Genomic DNA, 13,984 nt, shown 5'->3' on the forward strand with positions numbered 1-13,984 from the left:
ATATTGTTCTTGATAAATGACACAATCTGTTGTTAAATATCTTATAGGACGTCAAAATGCATGTGACGTTGGGAGACACTGCTATTAGAGTGACGTCATGGAAACGTCAATGATATGTTAATGTTTAAAAGTCAGTCAAGATAAACCAGTCAAAGTGTACAGACGTGTTTTCGTTTCTATCTGACTCAAAGAGTTTAACCACTATACAATCACGACATAATCACATATTAAGCTAAGAATACAAACTTGTTCGGTATGAACACAGTTCTTGGTGCAATCTTGATTCTGCAGCTATTGATTTTTACTCAACACTTTCGAAAATATGCTTATATTATAGATAAAATGTAATTTAAATATATTTATTTAAGTTTGAAAACATCATTACGTTTTTAGAATTTTAAACAAAATATTTGATAAAAATTATAAAGTTTGTTTCAAGAGTTGTATGCATTTTCGATGAACGTCTGGAGGCAATGACTGCTAGACAAGAACTTAAACACAATGTGAAACGTTTCAAATCTTTTCGGATGATCAGAGATAAACATTCAAACAACTTCGACCATGCAGGTATTAATGTATGACATTTTCAGACAAAACGTCTGTTTATTTTACACATTGAAAAGGTTCAGGTAAACAAACACCATTGACCTTTTACAAACTAACTTAAGTCAATATACGTTGGAACCCTTTGAAAGAATGAGATGTGATTTAGTGAAATCAACAGTCTGCATAAGTACATTCTTACTAGTGTTAAAATCTATTATTGATTTTGATGAAGATTAATCAAAATATATTTGAAAGTTTATCATGTTTTTGATCGTTTTGCAAATACAGATTAAAACCGAATTGTAGAAGTATTTTTTTCTAGGAAAATCATAATGGTCTTAAATCTAATTCTGCGATACTATTTTCTCAGAATATTCTCCAGTTACTCTGATTTCAATCGCTTTGTTTTAAAAATTCCAACCGCTCTGTCACTATCAACTTCAACGGAAAGAGCAATATTTCGACGAACTTGTATCGTTTTATTCAAATTTACGAGCGCATTTTCTTTAAAGATGTTGCCTTATTAAAAGAAGTGTTATATTTATTGATTATATTAGTCAAATACTTGCAACTGTGTTTTACTAAATTTTTTTTATCATCATTTTGATCGAAGCGGCTTTCCCGGTCAGCATGAAAAGAAAGTATAGAGCGATGTTATTGTTATACTTTGCCTCAAATGTAAATATGAGATAAGTTATCAGTTATAGAAGTTTATTAGAATATATATACGGGTTGGTTCAATGTACCTGGTCTAATCATCTATAGAGACCTTTAGGTTTCAAATTTGATTACATGACCATCCAGGGGGTCCAACATTGGGTTAGAAAATCAAACATTTATTTATAAAAAAAAAGATTGATAAAACCAAGATTCGTGGACCTGTAATTGGGACCAAAAAGGATAAAAATACGTATCACTCACAAAATCGCACATTTTTTAAATGAAAATTATATAATGTTTTTTTGTGTGCAGTTACAATATTATATTTACAGGGAATTGCTTCTTTATTTTGTTTTGTCAATTTTGTTTTACATTTTGATTTACGTAAAAGAATAAAATAAAAATAAAAAATAGGAATGGGTACCAAACAGGCTTATAGGACTCTTTAATTCATATTTAACTTAGAGATTGATATACCTTATACCAAAAAAAAAAATCAATAACCATTGATTTAACCTTTATTATAGTTACATAATCTACGAGCTTAAAGTACATGTTTGTGAAACAATTCAGATGTGGTTCAACAGATATTGTTGTAACATTTACAGAAGAAATTGTTCAAATATTTACTCTCTGTTATCTGAAGTAAAGTTAAAACGAAAACTGATTTTAAAAATTTTTCATTGCACATCTAGGAATGAAAAAATCAAAAAATGAAATGTAATAATCATTTATGGTCAGACGACACGTTATTTGGAAAATTATTATTTTTTAAACTTTTAATGGCCTGATAATATACCAAATAACATCATTATTTATTATCATTAACAGTAATAATTAGTAAATGTAGAACTACTATTTTTAAGTGGAGAGTGAAATAAATACTCAAACTTTGTTTATACTTCAAATAATACACTAATCACTAATAGGTAAGAATATTGTGCTATTTTGGTTAAGTTTACAACTTCGTAAACATGAGAGAGAGAGAGAGAGAGAGAGAGAGAGAGAGAGAGAGAGAGAGAGAGAGAGAGAGAGAGAGAGAGTGAGAGAGAGAGAGAGAGATATGAATTATATCTTAACAAAATCGTAACAAAAAAACGTTCAGTTTAAGCGAACCATCATTCTGACACCAGATAGTGAAACTGTCCACCCTTTGTAAGGGGTCCAAGTAACCCCCTGTCCGTGGTTGACATTTCCGTACTCCCCATTAAGGTTAGACATGTGACCAGTGTGGTACCACCAGGCCCCGAGCCAATTTGCGGCGTTATTTTGTGTTGGCGACCCGTCATTGTCATTGTCGAAGGTAGAAAAAGGAGCATTGTTGTTGCAAAACTGAGTTGAACACGATATGCCATCACCTAGAATAGCAAACTATAATTATCAATTTTTGGCAATAAAGTTATTTCTTTCGTATCATTAAACACTCTTTAACGCAATTCTCATATGGTAGTTTATAAAAGCGATGCACATATACCATGACTAATTATATCAATCATGGTTTTAAAATGTTATATCTTATCATAAAGAAGGTAAATTATAATAAAAACAAAATGAAAACTACGAAGCATGTTTAATTGTATTTGCATAAAACAAACCTAAGTAATTTTATTAATATGGGTACGGTCTTTCTTGAATAGCTTTATTGCTAACTTGTCGCTCACATACTTTTAAATGCTTGAAAATCTTTTATAAGTCATATCCTCACTACATGCAGCAGCTGTGTGTTTACATGTACCTGCAGTCCCGGAGTAACCATGTACAAGTATTCTATAGTTGTCCTCCTCCCCCGCAATGGAGAAACTGTTGTACTCAGCAAAAGCAGACGCCATTCCGTCCTCTAGTTCCACGCGCAAGACAGTATAGCCACTCTGAACGAGTCGGCGGATATTGTCAAGTCCTGTAGGAAATATTTACGAAAGAGTTTGATTTTTTTTAAAATTTCGGAAAAAGTACAATTTTCAATCCAGTCTGTGTCATAGGAGGGCGACCGTTCAGAAATGAATTGATATTGTGCAAAGATAATAATCATTTTATTTATTGATATGAGTCCTCTTATTTTTTCTTTGAATTTACAATAAGCTATTTCAGTGCAACCCGTCATATTAATCATCAAAGGAAAATATACTTTTAAATAACAGGGAATTATTTTTGCAAATTAAAACTTGTAATGTTTATTGTGATTTTATTGCTTGTCTCTGTAAAACTGAAAAAATGAAACTGTGCATTTAAAAATTTAAATGGTTGTCGTTCTTCACCGACCAAAGAGCATTTGACTAAAGTCCATGTTTTCGAATGAAATATTTGTAGAAAGCAAGCGACAAAAAAAAAACCACCTACCGATCCAAAACTCAGAATCAACGTCACCAAATCCATTTTTGTAATCATTCCACCCTCTGTAGAAGTTAACCGAACCATCCATCCTTCTCTGTATCATCTTAAAGAAGCACACAAACCATATAAAGCTTGGTAATATTCTAGACAAACTTTCTTTGATAAATGAGTAGTTCAATGTTCTATTAGAAACTGTAATTCCTTGAACATTTAATCTAATGAATCAATTAAAACAAAACGCAGATATACACTAAAATTAATATTTAAGGCTATTTGTTTCATAAGGAATTCTTCTATACATAATTCTGTTATCCTTCCCCCCCCCCCTTGCAAGCAAAACCTAAACTGAAATATTTTCACATACAATAGCCTTTCTGTTCGTAGCAGGGTTATAGAAGGTTATGTGTTCTGCTTCTTTGTATGATAACTTTTGAACTAATGATAGGACTCTCTTCTTGACCCCTGGAATCATTTATTTAATAAAAGTTAAACTTTTATGAACCAACTTAACAGCCCTTATCTCAAGGATGCTTTATGCCATGTTTGGTTAAAATTTGCCAAGTGTTTTGGAGAAGTTTCACCCCCCCCCCCCCCCCAAAAAAAAAAACACCAACCACCAAACAAAAAAAAACAAAAAAAAAACAAACAAAAACAAAACAAAATCAATCCCTATGTTAATTTGTTCCTTACAATATCTATTACAAAGAAGACAGGACCCGTCAATGAAACAAAAATATAAACCCTTTTTTACAAGTGTCTTTTATACCAAGTTTGGGTAAACACTTGAGTCAGTGGTGATGGTGAAGAACATGATAAAATGTTTACAAAAAAGAATACAAATCCGACAATTTGTCAATAAAGCTCTCTTGAACCTTTGAGATAAAAAGAGCAGAGAAAATGAACAGATAGTGTTGTTTGATGAATACCACATTTTTTCATTATTCAAATCTATGGATAAATTTTTGTAAAATTTCCTCTTCACCTCAACGTTTCCACATACATACTTTCAAGATGCATGCTTATAAAGTGAAAACACCATATAAAAATTTGATAAAATTTCATGTTTTAAATATCAGTTATAAATGTGTAGTTAAATCTAGACGAAATAAAAAGGATTTTTTTTTCACGATAAATACATGTATTTCATAAATATGTGTAACCTACCGTCCATACATGTCCACTTGTATTAATACAGTTCGTTAAGAACGTTTGTCCGTCGATGGTCACTGATTTTGATAAAACTTCTCCACTAGGTAGTACGGCGGCATCGCAATCACAGTCTTAAAGAAAATAAATAAAGAAGAAATGAAATTAATATTTTAGGGATTTTTCCGGTCGAATAAATGGAGAAACCTAAATAAATGAAAATTGAGCTTTTTTCTAAGATAGACATATACTCAGCATGTTATTATGAACCACATGTACCTGCAAGGCGTTTTGAGTTTATATATGCAGACAACCAGTTGAATAAATGTCTTATAATTAAGTAGTATATTACAATTATTTAACCTGTTCATGTGTACTAACCTATTGCGCATTGACATTTATTGGTCCGTCGATTGTAGAAAGAACCAACGTCACAATCATCTTTCTGTTAGGAAATAAAAAAATACCCTAACTGAATTATGAAGAACGTAATGTTATTTAAGAATATCAAACAAGGTTTAAAGTACGTATGTCTTGAAACTGTTGTTAAACTGTACATGCGGTTGAAAAAGCAATAAATATAGAATATATAATATATATATATATATATATATATATATATATATATATATATATATATATATATATATATATATATATATATATATATATATATATATATATATATTAGATAAGGATCCGGTTGAATATGAATTTTGAACATGCGTTTTCTTTTCGATAAGCCCGCCCCACGCCCCTTCCTCCCAATCAAATGCTGGCACCCCCATGTATCATTTTTTATAGCATCATGTACTGTCATTGCATTATTATATAACGGTCAAGATATTTACACGGTGTTTGTGTTGTCTTCATTATTATTTTACAAAAAAAATGACAAATCCAAACTGTCGACCATCTTATAAATCGATAAAACAAAGTACAAATTCAAAGCAAAGCAACACAGACCTCTAAAAAGATAGAGGTAGGATCTAACAATTAGTATGACAAACGTCAGTCAGTATGCGACCAAATGGAAGATTTCAATATCAAAATGTCACAGTAAAAGTATTTGTTCAGTAGCTGTTCAGATTTTCTTTAAAAAATCAGCAAATAGAAAAACCATAGTTTTAAATTCTTAGTTCAGATCTTTTAATTTTATATTAAGGAAAACTGAATTATATTTTCAAAAGATTATCAAAGCAAAAATTATTTCCAATATGTAACGATATTACTTTCAAGATTTAAATTTGCCGTTTACAACAAAGTTTTACAGAACATACCAATTCATGACGTGAACAAGTGCCCTGCCCAATTACAGTGGATGAGCTGATGCTTCTACTAAGTCGACAAACATGTTTTGTTGGAAAAGAACACAATTCCACAGCATTACAGTCTACGTTTTTGTAGCACTCTGAAGCACAATATCGTAGAGATACATCGTCAGGTCCAGTTTCTGATATCAACAGGGAGACATCAGAATAAGCTACATTCCCTCGATATTCGAATTCTCCACTGTGGCTGTTAGCAATAATGTGATTTAAAAATGTTAATAATAAGAATAAAATCAAAATACAAAAATTCATATTTCAGCTATTATTGTTAAATATTATTAAACTAACAATAATTGCGGCTTAACGTTTATCTCTAAACGCTAGATAGAGATAATTAAATCTCTGACGACACAGATTTATAAATTAACCAGAAAGTCCATTGGTAAATCATTGAACCCAAAATCAATTCTAACCTTTGTGGATGATATACAGACGTGACACGACTCTAACATTGTCTATCTGCTGTTTGTCAAGGTAATGAACTGACATTGAGTAAACACTCTATTGATTGGTAAGTTAACGATGCTTATGAACATTTTCGAAGTCTTTTCTAAAACCGTAACATTTAACCGTCTTGGAAAACTAACTTGAATAACCAAATAGCACAATTAATTATGTTAAGCATAAGAACTAGGAGCAACACAACTTTTTTAAAATCAATTTCATACCCCCTAAAAACATAATATATGACCTTGTCGGATCTTTTATTCAATGCAATTTAATTTCCAAGAATGTTGACTTTTTCGATGCCAATGACCCCTTGTTTTAACTGCAGGTTTTATGTTTTCTTCCATTATTCATCTATTACAAACAGTTTTAAAGAACAAAGAATTTTATGCGATAAGGTCTAATTTCTGCCCCGTGATTTATAAATTTAAAAAAAATCATATCATAAAGATATTTTGATAAAAACATAAAACTGAATATGCTAGTTATAGAATTTTTTAAAGAGTTTTACACCATCGAGTATTCCTTATTATGCTTCAATGACGTCACGTAAATAGGCCATTGCCCGCATTTTCTCAAAAGCTAGAAACTTTCATCAATTCTACTTTATATTCAAGAGTAGGAGGTATAGAGCGCAAGGTTGTCCCCCAAACCAATTTTACATGCATTCTTGTTCATATTATTTTGCACATCATATTAAAAATGGCTTTCTTAATAACTTTGAACTTTGGGGCATAAAAACACTTTACCCCGCACATAGTCCTTTTAACAGGATAAATTTGTGCCATTTATTCAACTTTAAATCAAACAATAAACACAAATATATATATAGGGGAGTTTAATACAAGTGAATAATCCATATAGCCATCATTGTATTATATGAAGAGTCAGAAAATAGCTCGGTCATCTGATTAGGAGTGGGCGTTCAATGATATTTACCGATGAGTGATGTTCAAATACAATAAAAAATGGTCGATAAAACTATTGATGCATTCACCAAAATAAACTACATCAAAAGTACAAAGTTTATGAAATACTATAAATCCTATAAGATACATATCAATGAGACAAAATGTCCATGTGGTATAGATGTAAAAAGAAGTCTATTAAGAGCTTTAGTGGTTTATATTAGAGCAAACAGCTCTGTAGAAAAAAGGCGGCATTATGATTTACAAACTCTAGTTCTAACGTATGCATATACCTTACACTTTAATGTTTCACTTTAATTTAAACATTTAACTCATACTAAAATTGATGAAGAAATATTTTCCATCAGATGTTGCCGTTTTTTGTTTCTTTAAATTGAAAAGATACTGCTTAACTCTTCCAGGCAAATACTTCGATAATGTAAATTCTTAAGTTTCAAAGGATCGTTTCCAAAAAGATATGTATCTGCAGCTTCTAAACCTAAATTGATTAATTCACAGAAAAATAATATTTTTTGAATACAGTGTTATTTGTAGCCCCTAAAAATCCTTATGTATATAATATATCTATTTTACTAAGTAGAAATACCCAGAGAAAAATTATATTACGGTAGATCACTTATTTTACGCGAGTACTTAATTCCCCGATCCATTCGTTTTCCAGCAAATCGAGAGAACATAAAATCGCAAATGCCGAATATTTATCAAAGTTTCATGTAGTTTTTGCATATCCGAAAAATAAAGGCGAGATATTAAAATCCATTTTTGTACTCATTCCAACCCCTAGAGAAGTTGATCAAGCTTCTTATCTAAATCTTCCAGAAGAATCATTACAATATAATTGCCATAAACCTAAGAGCATGCCCATAGGTATCCAATGCATATCTATGGAAGTAAGATTTTTACTAGGATTTTTTTCTCCGAGGTGGTTGTTTGAGAGGGTATGTAAGACTTATTAAAAGAAAACATAAGCTTTCACTGTCAATGTGGTCAAATTACTTTTTTTTTCAAATTTTCATTTTCCCGTGTATAAAACGTATTTATCGATATGTCTAAAAAATTACCTCAAACATACACCACATTCTCTGGTTAATGTAGTTTCTACGATAGAGGAAGTTCTTTGTACATTTAATTAAGTAGGAAATAATTTCAAAGACAGGAAAATGTAACAGCAGTTTGACTTCCGCCTGGTTCCCCAACTTTCACTCAACTTTTAAAAATGTCAGAAATACAATTTAAATTCTGATATAATAAAGAAACATTTATAAATGCAATGGTACATTGTTCAAATTATGAACACGGATGTATTTAAGTAATAAAAAAGAAAAATCTGACTTGAGAATGGATATCCCTTGATTTGATATTTACGCGATGGGGTTCTCTGAAAAATAAATATTGACCAAGCATCTTGCTGCTATTTATAAAAATTAAAACGCGTTCGCTCGAGTACAATAAATAACAAGATGAATTAAGAGCACGTGTCTTTGATAAAATCTAACGTCATTTCCATTAAACATATTCATTTTAAAATGATATAATAAACAATGCATTGTATTAAAGAGTGAAAACTTGTTTTCATCAAATTTCATATACATTGATTTTTCTTACTCTATATTTCATAGACTTCGCTTATTGAAACTTTCAACCAACGCTCTTAGCACATATGCAATAGTTATATGACTATTGTATTACGCCAACATTTTTAAACATATATTTCATTACAAAATGCATATAATAAAGATTTCCAATATGTCTTTAAATGCATTAAATACATCGTCCTATATGTATGTGTAATAAGCTTTGAATATACGTCAGAGCTGAATGATTAGTTCTTAGGAAAAATTGGTAGAAATATAAAGATACAGTATGTAACTTAATGTGTAAAAAGAAAACTGCTTATATATGAAGTATGATGAAATTAATCGATAAAATGACCTAATAACGACCTAGAATTTTTTATTGTACGTACCCTAAACAGGGTAATGGATAGGGGTTGTGGTCCTAAAACTGAATAGACTAAATGAATAATCCGAATGTATTTATCAACTTGTCGAGGAAAATAAAATTTTAAATTTCCTATCCAAACTTATTCGTGAATTTGTTTTCAATCGATACCAAACCAATGACGACCGATACATTTGCAAAAATTATTCATCTTGAAACAAACGCAAAGGACTGATCTTTTGTTGAGAGTTATTGTTAAATCTAATTTATGAAAAATTTGAGAATTTAGGCCAAAAAAAATTAATCAATAGTTTCTCGGGCCAAAATTTTGAAATATTGATGAGGCAGGCAGGTTTTTTTTTTTTTTTTTTTTTTTTTTTTTTTTTTTTTCTTTTTCCAAGGACAAAATTTACAGTGACAGTAACCCATATTTTATGATTTATTCATCAAGCTGATACATTGGCTAAGTTTAAATATTTCTTTTTATTTGTTCTTTAGTTTAAACTGTCTCTGTTTCCTTGCAGATGAACAAACAATGACAAATGGTTTGTGCCCCTGCTTCATTTTGCAGCCCATCCCCCCCCCCTCCCAGTAATAACACAAGTCTGAACTGAAATAGTGAAATAGGGGACTTCTTATGGCATTTCACTAGTTGAATTTGCCATATAAAAATTTATCAAATAAAGCATTCTTATTAATCTTCATTGCCTTGAGGTGAGAAATCAAGGAAAAGTAAATAAGTCATCAAAAAATTCTCAAACAATAGAATTGTCCTTTATTCCTGCTACTAGGCAATATCACAGAGTTTCAATATCTGAAGATAACAGAGAAATTTCAGTGGTAGTGTTAACAGGGACCAACATAGGGCAAATTTAGTTTAGGGAGACTTCACTTCTGAAATTTTCCCTCACAGAAAGATAGGGAGAAGTTTGAGAAATCAGGTGGACTTCCATTCTTTGACAATGGCATAATGCTAATACACAGATTCAACCTTAATTTAAATTGGATTAGAAGCAAGTCAATTAAGTATAAAAATAACTCCTAAAAAATCATATCCAATCTTTTAAATTGAATTTATTAGGTGTATTCATACATTTTGTAGATGAAATGTTTCGTAATTGTGTTGGCTAAATGACAAATAAAATCAGTCTATGTGTTTCAGTGTATTTTGGAGGTATTAGTCCAACCCTTTGACCCAATTACAACCGTCATATAGTTGGATCTTTTTAATTTTAAAGATAACTGTAGACAAACGGTTTTATGATTATTTTAGCATTAACTTGGCAAAGTTATTAACTAATTACAAGTTACCAACAAATTATAATATCAGCACCCAAAGTTATAAATTTGGTTGTAATTTTCAGTGCACAGTAAGCACATGGTTGCATCACACGTATTTATAACCTCTAAAGATAAGACAGTCGGCTAGTTATTAATTACAATAGGGATAAACATAGGCTATGAAAATGTCTTTTGAATTAGATGATTATCATTTTATTACATTTGGGGTTAATTTTCACGATCGTGAAATCAGAATACAGGGCAACTTCAACCTCACTTTCTGAGGAAATTCTGGCGAAGTTACCGACCACAAAGTATAGTACTTATATTTACATAAACTTGTATTTAGCCCAAGTAGCCCCCTAGGTTTGTCACTGGGTATATGTGACAAATAAAATAACGTTTTCACTGACAGAAACAAGCATTTATTCTCAGCGTTTGTTTACATTGATTCCATAATAGAGAAAACCGATAATGATAAGATATGAAAAATCCGGAAAAATAGCGATAAAAAAGTTTGATGCGGCGATAATTTTACTGATGCGGCGGTGCCTGAGAAACAAATCATTAATTTTTTTGGCCTTATCACTGATTTATTTTTTCCACTTATGTTTAATATTTAGTTCACTTTTAATCCCATTATTTTCTTAAAATATCTATTCTTTGTCATTTGCGGTCAATACATATCCAATAATATCAATGCAGTTCATGTAATTAATATCTGTTATATGTCAGTGTTCAAAGTCATTGGCAAAACTCCTCCAATACAGGGGGTGGGGGTTTCGACGTAACAGTCGAAATATTAAAGAAAGGGGAAAATATGTCAATTACATTAAAAATTGCAAAACAAAATTAACAATATCAAAAAAATACTTCATCATTATGAATATCTAATTACAAACTGATATCACACGCATTGTAAATGAGTGTCAATCACGGACATAATTCTAATGCTACGAACATTTCTAGGATACTGACTTGTCGTACATTGACGTTTAGCTGTTCTTCCGTTAAAGAAACACCAACCATCACAAGATGTGATTGTTGAGATACATTGCACAGGTACTTAGGCAGTGTCAAAAACTAAAGACAGATTTAATTGTGCAACTCATCATAGTTGCATCTTTATTGACATTTTGTGTTACCTGTATTATTCTTAAACTTTTGTTTACCTAATTAAAGTTTTGTAAAGAGAGAACAGGTTTACGATTTGGTGTTTTGTTAATCGAAACAATGCGTTATTTGCAGTTTTCGAAGTCATTCCTTCCGACTAATTAATTTTTAAAGATTTTGCTTTTGTCCTTTGATTTTTTTTCAGACTTAAAGAATATGTAAAAGAAAAGAAAATGCCATGGTTTCGTTTTCACACTATTAAGACCAACGAATGAAGCTCCAGACCAATAAATGCATAATCAGAACGAGGCTTAATGACACTGCGCACACTAATCTTCAGTGCTCTTAAGTCGGCACAGTGCTCGTAGTCGGCACATCGCTTATAAGTCGGTACATCGCTTGTAAGTTGGTACAGCGCTCATTGGTCACCTTTCCAGACCGACCATTAGGTCAATATTCAGCTTTCTGAATGGCCATCCTGTGAACTACAAAAACCACTAAAGTATGGAAAGGGCAAATCATTATTTGAGGAGACTATTACTCTCTCTGAATCATCAAGCGCTTTCTAGCCAAGACGGTTCTCCATAGCCGTAAAAGAAGCAAGTGCACGCAATCAAAGGTCCTAAAGTATGCATTATGATACTAGTATTGATCCTTGCACGGCAAGACATCACATGTAAGCCATACAACAGTTGGATTTGTTTTTTCCAAATGGTTACATTTTTTATTCAACGAAAGCAATTTAATTATTGAGTTTCTTGTGATCGGCTTCGGCCGATCACTATTGTGTCCATATGAGGCATCCGGCAAATGCTTCCACGTGCGCACACATTCCGCTTGCATTAGTAGTTCTTATAAAAACTTGAAGCTTTGGTTTAGTATTTATATAACATTTTACTCAGTTTTATTTCAATTCATTTACCTTAAGAGATGCAAACATACATTAAATACAGTTCGACCTGTTAATTCAAGAATGCACATTTTGTCTCACGCGTAAGAATTTTGATCGAAAGATTCATTCTGAATCAGTAATGCAGTTGACCTCGATGAACTGACCTCGATCATAAGATGCTCCATGAAATTACCTCGATCTATTGATGTTGCATAATAGTAGCTAGGAAGACGGCTTGATTATAAACAAGGTTACGTTATATTGCGACCTCAATAAGCAAGTTATGATGACATTCAATGTTTTTCAGTCGCATCAAATTATTTAAATACAACTCTTTCTTTGTATACTTGTTAATTTAATGCTCTTTGATGAGCCCTACTCAGTATTCTGAAGAAGAAGAAGATACATTAACATTTAATAATTACGTTAAAAATATAAAACTAGACAAAGAGTTTACGAACGGCTTTCCCCAAATTTATTTCAAAATTAAATTTGTTGACGGTTTATAATGATGAAATTATGGTGTAAAGATTCAAAATATTCTATATTTTGTAAAAATACAGTACTTTATTAAATTATTTTACATTAAACTGATCATGTTGATTGCTTCTAGCTATCTATATATCATTATTGCTGATCATACCTTTAAACGGAATACTTGTTTTCAGTTATGTTATTGTCATCTTAGATGACACAGTATTTTTTTTTTCAATTTTTTACCATAAAGGTTATGCTATCATCAAAACCAAAATCAATTACCAAGCTTTGTTGATGGTGTACAGACGTAACACGGCTCATACATCTCCTGTTTGTACAGTTAATTAACTAACACTGAGCAAACTCTCTAGTGCTATTGATTTGAAAATTTTTAGCGTTATGTAAATTTTAAAGCTCGTTACAAAACTATTACATTTGACCTTTGGGGATAACTAAATTGATAAAACAAATATCATAAAGTCTTGAAGCGAGACAACGTTTAAAAAAAATATTTATTATTTTTTTAAAATATTTCAATTGCCGCTTTGTCGGATCACTAGTTTATGGTAATATTATAGAAAAAGTGTGGGTTTTTTCAGAGAAATTTTAGGATCCTTCAATGTAGATGGCTCCTTAAGTATATCATCTTTGAATCTTCTAAACTTAATGCTGCTTTACATATTAATGTTATCCAAATAAGGAAGACATCATAACGTCGATGATACCAATTAAAGACCACGTCCACATCGCTACCTGTTCTGAAGGTGTATTCCGTTACATTTTATGCTCTTATATCTACATGTTCAGTGTCTTTGCGATAACACTCCGTATCGATTTGATACATTCTGTTCACTTAATTCCAATGGTGTGTTATTTGGGCGCAGGCGGGG

At 31.2% G+C, this 13,984-nt stretch overlaps 1 protein-coding gene across 1 annotated transcript; it reads right to left on the reverse strand.

The window, feature by feature from the left end:
- Window positions 1-2,236: 2,236 nt before the first annotated feature.
- Window positions 2,237-6,327, reverse strand: LOC128161384 (ficolin-1-like). The gene is made up of 6 exons (XM_052824665.1): window positions 5,964-6,327; window positions 5,065-5,128; window positions 4,702-4,817; window positions 3,544-3,640; window positions 2,942-3,103; window positions 2,237-2,564 (listed from the first exon to the last, which is right to left on the reverse strand). Exons 1-6 carry the CDS (start codon window positions 6,264-6,266, stop codon window positions 2,308-2,310), a joined length of 999 nt encoding a protein of 332 aa, XP_052680625.1. The 5' UTR covers window positions 6,267-6,327; the 3' UTR covers window positions 2,237-2,307.
- Between the last annotated feature and the right edge of the window lie 7,657 nt (window positions 6,328-13,984).

Source organism: Crassostrea angulata, chromosome 8 (assembly GCF_025612915.1).
Source record: "Crassostrea angulata isolate pt1a10 chromosome 8, ASM2561291v2, whole genome shotgun sequence".
Lineage (NCBI taxonomy): Eukaryota > Metazoa > Mollusca > Bivalvia > Ostreida > Ostreidae > Magallana > Magallana angulata.

Bases quoted from the DNA above. Each gene is read 5' to 3' on its own strand.
- LOC128161384 (XM_052824665.1), bottom strand. From the start codon at position 6,266: ATGAATTTTTGTATTTTGATTTTATTCTTATTATTAACATTTTTAAAT. The intron at 3,641-4,701 runs GTAGGTTACACA...TGCTTCTTTAAG, and splicing joins CAAGTGGACATGTATGGACG to ATGATACAGAGAAGGATGGA. The intron at 3,104-3,543 runs GTAGGTGGTTTT...TATTTCCTACAG, and splicing joins TGATTCTGAGTTTTGGATCG to GACTTGACAATATCCGCCGA.